Source organism: Macrobrachium nipponense, chromosome 24 (assembly GCF_015104395.2).
Source record: "Macrobrachium nipponense isolate FS-2020 chromosome 24, ASM1510439v2, whole genome shotgun sequence".
NCBI lineage: Eukaryota > Metazoa > Arthropoda > Malacostraca > Decapoda > Palaemonidae > Macrobrachium > Macrobrachium nipponense.
In genome coordinates this window covers 5707666-5722382 of record NC_061091.1, presented here as the reverse complement: position 1 = coordinate 5722382, position 14717 = coordinate 5707666, and the positions used below count along the sequence as shown (strand labels likewise).

General features: G+C 38.1%; 2 protein-coding genes and 1 pseudogene across 2 annotated transcripts in view; 2 read left to right on the top strand and 1 right to left on the bottom strand.

The window, feature by feature from the left end:
- Window positions 1-14717, bottom strand: part of LOC135205775 (trypsin alpha-3-like) — a 281700-nt gene that overhangs the window by 190429 nt on the left and 76554 nt on the right. The gene's annotated exons all lie outside the window — the stretch shown is intronic.
- LOC135205381 (hemocyanin B chain-like) lies at window positions 74-3904 on the top strand (annotated as a pseudogene).
- LOC135205380 (hemocyanin A chain-like) lies at window positions 8941-11560 on the top strand. The gene is made up of 3 exons (XM_064235876.1): window positions 8941-9072; window positions 9313-10824; window positions 11006-11560. Exons 1-3 carry the CDS (start codon window positions 9000-9002, stop codon window positions 11425-11427), a joined length of 2007 nt encoding a protein of 668 aa, XP_064091946.1. The 5' UTR covers window positions 8941-8999; the 3' UTR covers window positions 11428-11560.

Genomic DNA, 14717 nt, shown 5'->3' with positions numbered 1-14717 from the left:
CATATTCTTCAAACAAGGCAACAATAAAAAAATAATAAAAAGAAGGCCTTGGTACTATATCAATCCGTTTTTTATTTAATCAGATAACAACGGCAACATTTTTTTCCCGTTGAACTTTGACTCCCATTGCAACCCGGGAACAGTATAAAAAGCGGCGGGAACTCTTCTACCGCCACATCACACAATGAAGGTGTTTGTCTTGTGCGCTCTGGTAGCGTTCGCTGCCGCCGGTGAGTATATCAGTCTAACCTCTTTTTGAACCATTTCTTATACATTTCACGAAAAGCTGCTTATGTGTAGATGATACACCGCTGCATTTGTCTCAGTTTCGTCTCCTGACTATACAGACCTATTATAATGTAGTTGCTGATTCGCTCAACACTTCAGTTTCCGAAGAATGACGTCGAGTACCCCATGGATGCCAGTCTTCACAGTTCAAGTTTAAAGACACAAAAACTTTGCTTTTGGGGAAATGTTTGTCTCTTACTTCTTCGGTTGTACTGAAAGTTGACATATTAAGTAACTCTTTCCCAATTTTTTTTTTTTTTTTTTTTTTTACCTGTCTAATCTCGGGTAGTATTTTTTATTCTTTCATGTTACCATGTTGTGAATTTTCCCGACTTTTTTTTAAAAACCTGTCTAACCTCGGGGATTATATTTCATTCTTTTAATGCTACCATGTTGTGAATACACTGTTTGCTTGTTTAATGACTAGACGCTAACTATCACCTTCAATTGTCGAAAGAAATGCCAGTTCTCTTAAAGTTTTTATATTTCTGATCATCCCTTGCGTTCATATCCTCATAGACTGTGTACGATCTACCACATAGTACAAGCTTTATATAGTTTATTCTAGACTGTACGATCCACCACATGTACTAACTTTATGCAGTTTATTCTAGACTCTACGATCCACCTGATAGTTGTGCTAGCTTTATGCAGTTTATTCCAACAGTCATGCCTTTTGCCTCTAATGCGCTTGATCCCACAGTTTCTCGACCTATTTTTAAGCGATGCAGAATAGTTTACAAAACAGTTTGTTACCACAATAATCATGCTTTTCATAGTAAAAGGGTCTTCGGCACTTCTTCAAAACGGAGGTCCAAAATCTAAACATCACTGTCTGTCAAATTTCAAAATGGGTAGAGATCTCTTACACAGCCAATCACAGCCTACTTCCACAAATAAATCTCCTAGCTAAACCAAAGTAGATATCTCTATTCAAGAAAAATATCTTGACAGTGACAGAACAATAGTCATTCTAAATCACATTAGTTATTTCAAATCATTGAGAGATTCCTAAGGATTAAGGATTTTTGTCTTGGAACACAGATCAACATTACAGTTTTCATTCAAAGATTTGATTGCAATAAGTTGTCCAAACATGTTTGAAGTTCAGTTCTCCATGCAATGAAGGTTACTGAACATGATATGAAACATAAAAATACTGATCCTCTGCATAAAATTATTCATTACTGGATCAATAATATGGGGTAAGAGTTATAACTTAAAATTATTTGGGTAGAACACTTATTAGTGTATAGAAGACTCACAGTGCCACGAAAGTCTGCGTCCTCAATTACATATTCTTACTAGATAAAATAATTTGCATATCTCGTTAAAATTGTGTGAAAAAACAGTACAACTCCCCTTAATAGAGATTTTCACAAGGTTTTTCTTCTACGCAGATGTACCATTGGCCAAGAGACAACAGGATGTTAACCACCTGTTGTGGAATGTCTATGACCACCACCACTTTGATGACCTGAAAGGATACGCAGCCTCTTTCAACCCTGTGGGTGATGTGTCCCAATACAAGGACGGTGGCGAAGCAGCCAGGCACCTGGTCCAGGAAGAGAAAGATCACAGACTCCTTGAACAGCATCACTGGTTCTCACTCTTCAATGAACGCCAGAGGGAAGAAGCTCTGATGCTCTTTGAAGTCTTCATGCAATGCAAGGAGTGGGACTGCGCTGTTAAGAATGCTGCATACTGGCGTGAACACATGAATGAAGGAGAGTTTGTGTATGCATTGTACACTGCTGTCATTCACTCTGATCTTGGGCATGGCATTGTTCTCCCCCCACTCTACGAGGTCACCCCTCACATGTTCACAAACAGCGAAGTTATCCAAAAAGCTTACACTGCTAAGATGACCAACACTCCAGGTAAATTTGAGATGGAATTCACAGGTACAAAGAAGAATAAGGAACAACGTGTGGCCTACTTTGGAGAAGACATTGGTATGAATGTGCACCACGTCACATGGCACATGGATTTCCCCTTCTGGTGGGAAGACAAGTACGGACATCACTTGGACCGCAAGGGAGAACTCTTCTTCTGGGTTCATCATCAGCTCACTGTTCGCTTTGATTCTGAGCGTCTTTCCAACTATTTGGATATGGTGGACGAACTCCAGTGGGAGAAACCAGTTGAAGAAGGATTTGCCCCACACACCATCTACAAATATGGAGGTGAATTCCCTGCCCGACCTGACCACATTCATTTTGAAGATGTTGATGGAGTTGCAAGAGTTCGTGACATGATTATCATGGAAAGTCGCATCCATGATGCAATTGGCCATGGATATATCACTGACAAGGATGGAAAGATCATTGACATCATGAATGACCAAGGCATTGACAAACTTGGTGACATTATTGAATCTTCTATGTATAGTCCCAATGTTCAGTATTATGGCGCACTCCACAACATGGCCCACGTTGTGCTTGGCCGTCAAGGTGATCCTCATGGAAAATACAACATGCCTCCAGGTGTTATGGAACACTTTGAAACAGCCACTCGTGATCCTACATTCTTCCGTCTTCACAAATATATGGATAACATTTTCAAGGAACATAAATATAGTCTTCCTCCATACACTCATGACGACCTAGACTTCCCAGGTGTCAATGTTGATAGCTTTAGCGTTGATGGAGAACTTAAAACCTATTTTGAGGACTATGAATTTGACCTTCGAAATGCTGTAGATTCTGCTGAAGGCATTCCCACAGTTGAGTTGAAAGCCAATGTTCATCGTCTCAACCATAACGACTTCTCCTTTGTTGCCGATGTCAACAATAACAATGGAAAAGAGGTTGTTGGTACTTTCCGCATCTATCTTTGTCCCCAATTTGACAACAATGGGGAGATGTTTGCTTTCAATAATGGCAGCTGGCACTGTATTGAAATGGACAAATTCTGGAAGAAATGTAAGTATGGTTTTTACAAGTCCTGCGATCTTATTACAAATCAAATACTTTTAAATCTAAATTCTGACATTAGTATTGCCCTACACAGCTACCTCAAACTAATGTAATTATTTTTTATTGCAGTGTCTCCTGGAGGAAATCATGTCGTAAGAAAATCAAGGACTCTTCTGTCACCGTTCCTGATGTGCCCAGCTTCCAGTCTCTCATGGATGCAGCTGACAGTGGCAGTTTCAGCATGCCTGAATTCGAAAGGGCTTGCGGAATTCCCAACAGAATGCTTTTACCCAAGGGTAAGAAGAACGGCATGGAATTCGCGCTCATCCTGGCAGTCACTGATGGAGGCTATGACCTAACACACTCAGATGTTGAATCTGAGCACGGAGGCACTCATGCTCACTGTGGAGCTCATGGAGAAACTTATCCAGACAAGCGCCCTATGGGATTCCCCATCGATCGTTATATCCCAGACAGACGAGTCTATGATGAAACGACCAACTTCAAGCTCGTTCATGTTAAAGTATACCATGATGACAGCCACCATTGAGATCTAAAAAAGCATGATTTATAATTTTTAAAAATACAAAACATTCAGTTTTAAACATCATAACGTAAAACTTTTCATTTAGGTCTCAAAGCCTCAAAATTGATATTAGAAGATGGATAGTACCAAGCATATTAAACCTATTGCATGACTATGACTTTCATTTTAAACCCTTATCATTCTAATTAACACTGGTACATCCTCAATCTTGTACCCTTGGTTTTAAATAGGCTGGAAAACCTTGTCTGCTTTTATGAGTATGTATTATCAAACATACTAAGAAGACCTTCTACGATATTTCAACAAACATTATGACATTTTGTAAAGCACATTCCAAGGAAAAAGGTATTTACCTTGTTTAACTCTAATGATGGTCTGGATTGTTATTGGCAAGCAAAGCATAAAATATCGCAGCACATAGAATCTAAAGTGAGGGAAACTACAACTATTAAATTTCTACAGCTGGCTGTGCATTTGTAGTCTGATGATGACTCGAATGAAAAATTAAGTGGGATAGATCTGATCTTACAACTCTTAAGTCACTTGACGACCAATGATCAAATATGGGAAACAGTAGTCCAAACAAAACACATCGAACAGAATAACATATTCAAACAAAATCCATAGGTTCTCACACGTGAAAATGTTCATAAATTTCCAGTTCCATTCACAGAGAGGAAGGCAAAATGATATGTTGATAAACAGTGTGTGCTTTCAAGTGATTGTATGAGACTTCGGACATAAGCAAAGGAGAGCACATTCTTGGACGACTCCAGCTGATGTTCCAGCTAACATATATTGAAGTCTTTTAACGGGTCATAACGCTACTACTATAACTAGAAATAATTTTGCTAGGTACATGTAAATCTTGACAGATTACTTCTGTAAATCTCCAAATTCCCTAATTGAAGCTCTTGGGAAAATGAAAATCACCACTTTTAGCAAGAAAACCATTGCTTCTGTCAGATGGAATTATTTAGTCCTCTTACCCTTGTTGTGGTTACTTTAAATTATTTGGCCTTATCTGTCCTTACACTGATCTCACATTTGGGATTTATTGTAAGAGGAACTAATTTGGCCACTATGCTGCTGACCTTGAAGACAGCATCCTCCTCCTTCTCTTTCAGGTGACTTTGCAACAGGTCACCACTTCCTGAAGGGAAATGCTAACAAATCCAGATTCCGTAAGAAAAGTCAGAGCAAGAACAGAAAAATACTGTGACACTCCAAAATGGGATGCGGAACAGAAAAAATGTTGTAAATGTGGATTTAGTGTTCATTTAAATGGTAAATCCTGCCCAGCTGAAGGCAAATTGTGTTACAAATGTTGATACCGTGGACACTACAGTAAGGTCTATGGAAAAGCAAGTGAAAGTTTAGTAACGCATACAGAAAAGCCTGGATATGCAACTAAAATTCTGGTTATTTTAAGCTGTTTGGAAAGACGTCCAGTATTACCTATTGATCTTTACCGTCCAGGAAAGGCATATTTAAATATGTTGTTACTGATACAGAAGCCCAAATGACAGTTGCTGTCAAACAGGTGACGACTGGTCTAACTCTAAAGGAGGAGGAGGATCTTCGAGGTTAATGATAAGCTTGAAAGTGTTCATGGAAAGTCACTGGTTGTAGAGGGACAGATTGAAGATTGAACTGATACTGAAATGTAATGGGCATGAATGCACTAATAAGAAGTGAAGACAAGTACATATCCCTTCAGGCATGTGAAAATCTTGGCATTGTGCGTAAAGATTTCCCATTTCCTTTGAAGAAATTACTTGGGTATAAGGTATCTAAAGTTAAAGAAACTGCTGATGATACGGAGAGAGAACAAATAATTTAATGATAGAACTCCAGGACGATGCAAAACCAGTGAGTTACCCACTGTGAGAAGCAGTGAAAAGGGAGCTTGATGAAATGATTCAACGATACATCATTAAAACGAGTTGGGGATAGGCACACAGAATGGTGTCGCCCAACTGTGTAGTTGCATCTAATGCTTGCCAGAGGTACCAGAAAGAGAGTTGATTTGACGATGCTAAACTCACAGGTACACAGACCCGTATACAATGCCAAGACACCCTAGGATGCTGTAGATGAGATAGTTCAAGGTGCTCAATTCTTAACAGTTTGTGATGATATTAAAGGATACTGGCAGACAAATGTACATGAAAAATCGAGGCATCCGAAATCCTCTCTAAGTTTCTGGAATAAGAGAGCACCAATGAAATTATTAACAGCAGTGACAGCCATAACTTTAAAGAAGACCTTAATGCTGATGGCTTAGAAAGGAACCATAAGGTTGCAGATGACGTATTAATAGACAGTCGAGCGCCCGTGGGGAACACATAAGAGATGTAAGGGCATTTTCAAAAAGACTATTGGACATGGCGTTACTTTGAACCCAATGCAACTCCGACTAGTGTAACAGAATTGCAATTTTATGGATATGGTAGACCCAGTTGTGACCATTTACTCCTCATATGAGTAAAGATGCAGTGCCACTGAGAGACCTTCCTGAAACGACAAGAGCTTTTGCTGAAGTAAAGAACTTCTTACTAAACACCCAATTCTTGCACGCTTTGATGCAAGCAGGGAGACTTGGCTTTATACAGACGCCAGCACACTAAAAGGGGATAGGTTTCAGCTTTATAAAAAAAAAAAAAAAAAAAAAAAACACACACGATGAAGGATGTAAACATACCACTTGTGCTAGTTGATTCTTCACTGATGTGGGGACTTTGAATTTTAAAAGTACTTTGAGTTTCAAAGAACTTTGAATTTTAGAAGTACTTTGAATTTTAAAAGTACTTTGAATTTCAAAGTACTTTGAGTTTTAGAAGTTCTTTGAATTTTAAAAGTACTTTTAATTTTAAAATTACTTTGAAATTTAGAAGTACTCTGAATTTTAAAAGTACTTTGAATTCAAAAGTCCTTTGGATTTTAGAAGCAATTTGAATTTAAAAATTACTTTGAATTTTAAAATTACTTTGAATTTTAAAGTACTTTGAATTCAAAAGTCTTTTAAATTCAAGAAGTACTTTGCATTTCAAGTACTTTGAATTTTAAAAGTACTTTGAACTTTAAAAGTACTTCGACATAAAAGTACTTTGACATAAAAGGGACTCTGAATTTTAGAAGTACTTTGCATTTAAAGTACTTTCAATTTTAGAGGTACTTTGCATTTAAAGTACTTTCAATTTTAGAAGTACTTTGCATTTAAAGCACTTTGAATTTTGAAGTACTTTGAAATTAAAAGTGCTGAATTTCAAAACACTGAATTTGAAAGTATTTTGAATTTAAGTGTACTTTGAAATCTAAAAGTACCTTGAATTTTAACAATACTTTGAATTTTATCATTATTTTGATTTTCAAAGTACTTTCAATTTAAAAGTACTTTGAATTTTTAAAGTATTTTGAATTAAAAGTACTTTGAATTTCAAAATTACTCTGAATTTAAAAACAGTGTTATTCCCAGTTACTCAGACATCTACCAAAGCTACAGAGTGACACTCTTCCGTGCTCGAAGTCCAAACTGAATTTTCCTACAGCTAAATCAAGTCGTTATCACGTCAACATAACGCCGCAATAAGACGTCATCGGGGATAACGGAACTTGTTGACCTTCTTCTCCAAAACCCCACGTCAGGGTTAGAAAGAAAGGGTGGTAAAGCAAGTTCTCATCTTCATGACCAATTCCTAAAATATATTCTCCAATTCGAAGCGTAGCCAGAATTGGCTACGCAAGGTCTAATGGGCTGTAAAATGATATATAACTGGTTCAAAATATGTTTAAACGAATTAGGACTAAATATATATACGAGGACTAAATATATATATATGTCTTATTGAACAACGCATGAGGTAAAAAGTGGGTTGAAACATTAGAACATCAAAATGCGATAGAGTGATGAGTTCCCTCAACCTTTGAACGCGTGATAACCTTCAGGATGAGGTTACGACAAGAGAGAGAGAGAGAGAGGGGTCAAGGCGCCCTTCCATTCATTCGTGTTGTTCCTCACGAACTGAATCTGGCAGGAACTTCGAGATTCCTTGCAATCTCTACGTCACAACATCCACAGACATCAATTTGTTCCAGTTTTACATTTTTGTTACATATGAACATAAATGCTTTGTTTCTACTCTTACCGTGCGCATTCCACTACTCATATTTCATTTGGTCTTTCCATAGTTTGTTGCAGTTCCATGATTACAGCCTATTTTAGTGTAGTTTCATTTTTGAGACGGAGACAGGGTTTGCTCTGAAACACTGAATTATCGTCAGATGAATTCTTTTTTTCACCAGAGCCTGTATTTATATTCACATATAAAAATACACATACATACATACCTACTTACACGTACATGTGTACACACCCACCCACACACACACACATACACACACACATATATATATATATTATATATATAATACTATAATAAATATATATATGATATAATATTATATAATATATATATATGTGTGTGTGTGTGTGTGTACATACAATGTCTTAGTAAAGATGAAAGCGCTTGGATTTCTGCCTATCATTTTCCTGTGGTATTCGCTTATTTAATGAAGTCACGTGCATCTGCTGTGATTTTTTAAGTATACGTACATATATATATATATACTATATATATATATATATATATATATATATATATATATATATACATATATATATATATATATATATATATATATATATATATATAATTATATATGATATATATATATATATATATATATATCTATTATATATCTATATATATATATATATATATATATATCATATATATAATATATATATATATATAATATAGTGCCTAAGTGCTAATTTCCTCTGTTCTTCTTCTCTCCCTACATCTACATGAAGCTAATGATAGTAAATATAAATTTTTCCTTTTTGTTCCATACATGATATATTTTGTAAACATCTGTGGATAATTTGTGTTTTGATTGAAAAAAAGAATGTGAGAACTTAAATTTTCATAAATGAAATTCATCTAGTTCCTAGTACATGATATTACATTTAAGATTGGAGTTGAAGGTCAGATTCTGCCAAATTTGTCTGCGTGACAGAAGTCACATCTAAACATCTAAGATGACTACCCGTAGGCCTAATTTGATAAGAGCGCTTGTACCAAAGCTGACGGAACAACATGTAACGACTTCCGTAAGCCTATTCGTCCCATTCGTCTGGGGGATATATAAAGAACCAGGAACTGCAGGTTTGGCAGTTCAACATGAGGACCTTCGTCTTCCTGACGCTTCTGGCCTTCGGGCTTTGCTGGAACACCGTCCAGGGGGGTGATACAGGTAAGTTGCCTGGAAGAACACTCCAGTCATACCTTGAGTTAGTGACTCATGGAAAGCAGAATCAAGAGAAACATCTATTAACTCTTTCATAAGGGTCACAGCTTGATTTATACTGTAACAGATGATGTTCTATAGTCATCTTCACAGTAGTCAGTACATATTGCCATAATTTTTGTAGACAATATAAATCTAGTGTATGGTGTGTGGGAATAATTATTTTTTCATTAAATGTCTTTACAGCTAAGAAACAGCAAGACATAAACCGTCTCCTATGGAAGATCTACGACAAATTACAGTTCCCTGAACTGAAAACTGTGGCCGTTTCCTTTGACCCAGAAGCTGACCTCGGCAGTTACAAAGATGGCGGTCATGCTGTCTATCGACTGGTTCAGGAATATAATGATGGAAGGCTCTTGCAGCAAAAGACTTGGTTCTCTCTCTTCAACGAACGGCACAGAGAGGAAGCTCTTCTCTTGTTCGATGTCCTGATGCAGAGCAAGACGTGGAACAGTCTCATTCAAAATGCAGCCTATTGGCGTGAGCGCATGAACGAGGGCCAGTTTGTCTATGCACTGTACACTGCCATCATCCACTCTGATTTAGGACATGGGGTTATTCTGCCCCCACTCTATGAAATTACGCCTCACTTGTTCACTAACAGTGAGGTCATCCAGAAGGCTTACACTGCTAAGATGAGGAACACCCCAGGCAAGTTTGAAATGAAATTCACAGGCACAAAGAAAAACAAAGAGCAGCGCATTGCTTACTTTGGAGAGGATATTGGAATGAACCTGCATCACGTGACTTGGCATATGGACTATCCCTTCTGGTGGGAAGACAAGTATGGACATAACTTGGACCGTAAGGGTGAACTCTTCTTTTGGGCTCATCACCAGCTCACCGTCCGCTTTGACGCAGAACGTCTTTCCAACTGGCTCGATGTTGTCGATGAACTTCACTGGGAAAAGCCAATTGTTGAAGGCTTTTCACCTGAAGCCACATATAAGTATGGAGGAGAATTTCCATCTCGCCCCGACAACATAGTTTTCCAAGATGTCGAAGGTGTGGCCAGGGTTCGAGACATGATCATCACAGAAAGTCGAATTCGGGATGCCATTGCCCATGGATACATACTGGCCAAAGATGGCACCAAAATTGACATCATGAATGACAGTGGAATTGAAAAACTGGGAGATATCATCGAGTCCTCAGTGTACAGTCCCAACGTCCAGTATTATGGCCAGCTGCATAATCTCGCTCACATTATGCTCAGTCGCCAAAGCGACCCTCAAGGCAAGTACAATATGCCTCCTGGTGTGATGGAACACTTTGAAACAGCCACACGAGACCCAAGTTTCTTCAGACTTCACAAGTATATGGACAATATCTTCAAAGAGCACAAAGACTCACTTCCTCCATACACATCAGAAGAGCTGGTCTTCCCTGGTGTTTCTGTATTGGGTATTGATGTTGACAGAGATCTCAAGACATATTTTGAGGATTATGAATTTGATCTACGAAATGCAGTTGATAGTGCTCAGGGCATTCAGGAAGTCGATCTGAAGGCTAATGTTCGTCGACTGAATCATCAGGAATTCTCTTTTGTGGCTGACGTAAACAACAACAACGGCAGAAGTGTGCTTGCTACCTTCCGCATCTTCTTGTGTCCCCAGTACGACAACAACAATATAGAATACACCCTCTCTGATGGTCAATGGCAGTGCATTGAGTTGGATAAATTCTGGAAGAACTGTAAGTCTTATGATATGGTGACATTTTGTAATTAGAATCTCAGAATTATTGGTGCATTTATGCCACATAAATACTCAGCTTTTGATATATATAACTGTTTGGTTTTACCTTTTGAATCTTAACTTGGCCTCATAATTCCAGTTAGTTCATGTCATAAAAATGACATTTCTCCTCCTTCCAGTATCACCAGGATCAAATCACATTACCAGAAGATCCAGCGAATCATCCGTCACTATTCCTGATACACCATCCTTCCAGACTCTCATTGACGCAGCAGACGCAGGTAGAACCTTGGCTGCATTCCAGTACAAGAGATCATGTGGCATCCCCAACAGAATGCTTCTACCCAAGGGAAAGAGAGATGGCATGGAATTCGCGCTGGTCTTGGCTGTCACAGACGGATCTTATGACGCTGTTCATGGCGATGCTGCTGTCAATGATCATGGTGGAAGCCACGCCCACTGTGGGTCCCATGGCGAACTGTACCCGGATAAGCGACCCATGGGCTTCCCACTGGATCGACACATTCCTGATAGGAGGGTATTTGACGAAACTCCCAACTTCAAATACAAAATTGTAAAAGTCTACCACGAAGAGAATTAGATTTCTCAACATTTTCCTATCGGTTATATGGCACACAGCTGTTCCCAATGGACTGTTTTCAAAATATAACATTGTAGCTTCTTTCACTGTCTGTCACTCAATTCTTCAAGCCTTCACAACACTGTTTTGTAATCTCTCGATGATGAAGAATGCAATAAAAAGTAATTGAAAAAAATGGTTGTATTTGGTAATTGGCCTTTGATTTTCTTTAATAATTTGCTATATAAAAAAATTATTTGGTCACTGGAATCCCATGAGGAATTTTGTCCTTCAGTTATTGCTTTCATTCATATAATTATATTTACCAGCACATCCTTGCCGTTTAGAAAAGGATTCAAAGCTACTAAATATGTCATTTTTATGAGAAACACACGCACACACATATATAAAGAAGACAAGCTATTTGTTTTACTGAGAAATTGGCCTGGTTTCACCTTTGTGCGCTGGTTCGAAACCACGAGAGGAAAAAGTTATTATCAATTAAAAATTTCCCCTTTGGTTAACTACATGAAAATATGATAATACTGAGTTAGAGCGAGTTGGATATTAAAGGACATTTGTAGCTTAATGCTGATGTATGAATGACGGCGATGTAATAAAAATTCATATATATATATATATATATATATATATATTATATATATATACGTATAATCTATATATATATATATATATAAGATATTATAGATATACGTATATATATATATATATATATATATATATATTAATATATATATATAGATATATATATATATATATGAGCTATCACTTTTGTCTAATGTACATGTCTGCTTGAACATCCGTGATGCTCAGGTTTTTGAGTGGTGATGTCCATTAGACAATGGTAATACCTCAAATCAAGGACTTGAATTCACTTTTTTCCTTTTTGAACTATACACATATTTTGTGCACATTGCATATTATTTCAAGATTTTTACTTATATAATAAGTATATATATATATATATATATATATATATATATATATATATATATATATATATATATATGGTGTCTAATTCATAGTTTTCGAGGTTGCTGCAATGAATAGTGTCACTCCCGATTTCCTTTAAGTCTTTGTTCAGCCCCGATCGGAAGAGGGGGGGGACGTGAGAAAGGTTGGGATGGTGGTAACGTAAAAATAACTGAAAATGACAGTGATAAGTGTCTAATTCACAGTATTTGAGGTCGTTGAGATGAATAGTAACACTCCTGATGCCCTTTAAGTCCAAGTTCAGGCCCAATAGGAAGGGAGAGTTAGAATGGGTGAAAAATAAAATGCCAAAAATGACAGATATTAGTGTCTAATCCATAGTCTTTGAGGTCACTGGGATGAACAGACACACTCCCAGGGCCCTTACTTTCCATGTTCAGGCCCAATAGGAATTGGGGGTGAAAAGTGGTGGACTATAAGATGTCAAAATTGCTGCGCAATGTAACTGAAGCAAGTATCTTAACCGGAGAGAGAGAGAGAGGAGAGAGAGAGAGAGAGAGAGCGAGATGGGGGGGGGATGTTGGGAGTAGAGAGAGAGAGAGAGAAAATCTATCAGTTCTCATTAAGAATTTTCCCAGGGAGCGCCGGCTTGGTCAGGTAATATATATATATATATAGATTTATATATATAATATATATAGCATATATATATCAGTATATATAGTATATATTGTTACGTATATAGGGCCTTGAGAAGAGCTAGATACGGTAAACGGAAATAATTGAGGGATTTCAAGAGGGAATTGCTTGAACTTACCGTAAACTGATAGTTATTAATTTCTTTCTTTAGAGGGAAGGTCGCCAGAAAAACTCAGCTCGTTACTTTAAAACTATTTATTTACAAAAGGCCCGGGCCCGTGCTGGCCTGGAGAAAAGTTAAATGATATTGGCCACCACGTTGGGGGGCTTATAGTCTTCATTCAATTCAAGCTGATTTTCATTCACTTGGGTTAATGCACACTTGCGGCAGAGAGACGGCATCGTGACTCATGGAATCTGGAAAAGAATCCCAGAATTAAACGAGATAAAGAAAAAATTACTTCTTGCTTTGATTAATTAATTCTCTAATACTGGGGAGAAGGAACTTTTAAGGTTTCACTGAAGTATGCAATGACTCCATTGGTCTGGGACGATACACAAGGGGAAGCATGCGGCCATGAGGCAGTGAGAGGGAACAAAGGGATGAATTTCCTTTTGTTGCTGGAAATTGAATTGGGAGAATGAGGATCACAATGATATAGGTTGGGAGAGACTGGCAATATGCTTTGTTCCACAAGACGTACCTGGATGTCGTGTTCAGTGGCTCTTTGGAGAAAAAGCATGGCCCCCTTTGTCTGAGGGCCTGGGTCATCGGCGCGCCACTCACACCCTGGGTAGGCCTAACAGGAAGGCAGGTAATTTGACCTCTGTCCGAGATCACGTCTCGCAGCCGACTGAGACAGAATCCAGTTGGGTTGCTTGGGGTTGGAGGTCAGCTTAACCCCCCACGATCAAGGCAAAATCCTGGAAAGCAAGCATACAGCCAGCAGAGGGGTCACAGGAAAGAGAGCTTAAGGTATAGGTCTAAGAAGTACCAATCTGCCTACACCCTTCCCTTTTGAGATACGTCCCTACAGCTGATAAAAGACTCTTTTCCCCCACCCCCAACTGGGGAACTTCCTATCTCTAGCTGGCGGGTTTTGGGTTTCCCGCGGTTACTAAATCAGCTGATATTCTAAAGAAATGGCTGCCGTTTTCCAAATCAAATATTTAGTTAATTGCGGGGTAGACGAACGATCTATAAACGTCACAGCTCCCCTGTTAGAAGGCATTCACTCCCCTTCGGGTGTGAAGGTTCTTGGCTTAAATAAATTGATCGTCTCGACTACCCCCGTTCTCCTATTCCAATTTGAATTTTTTTTTTGATGTTTTTTTTTTTTTTTTTTTTTTTTTTTGAGCAGGGATACAGCTAACTTACAGTGGCCTACCTAACTTATAGGCAAAGATGCTAAGTGTACTAACTTAATATAGTGATGTAGTCTAGCCTAATAAATAACTACGGGTTGTCTTGTGACGACAGTCTACTCTACCCCTAGATAAGGTTACTTGAAAATTCTACTTGCTACTACCTAATGCCCTGGTACTAAATCATTAGCCTAACCTACTCAATACATTTAAATGAAGACGCAATCATTCCAGAGTGTGGTACGCACAGCAGTAGTTCAGCGACGGAATTGTAAAAATACATGATAAGAGGGTAATGATGCGTGGGGATGATGAGTTGTTAGTTGACCAGGAGGGAAATGCAATGAGGTAAT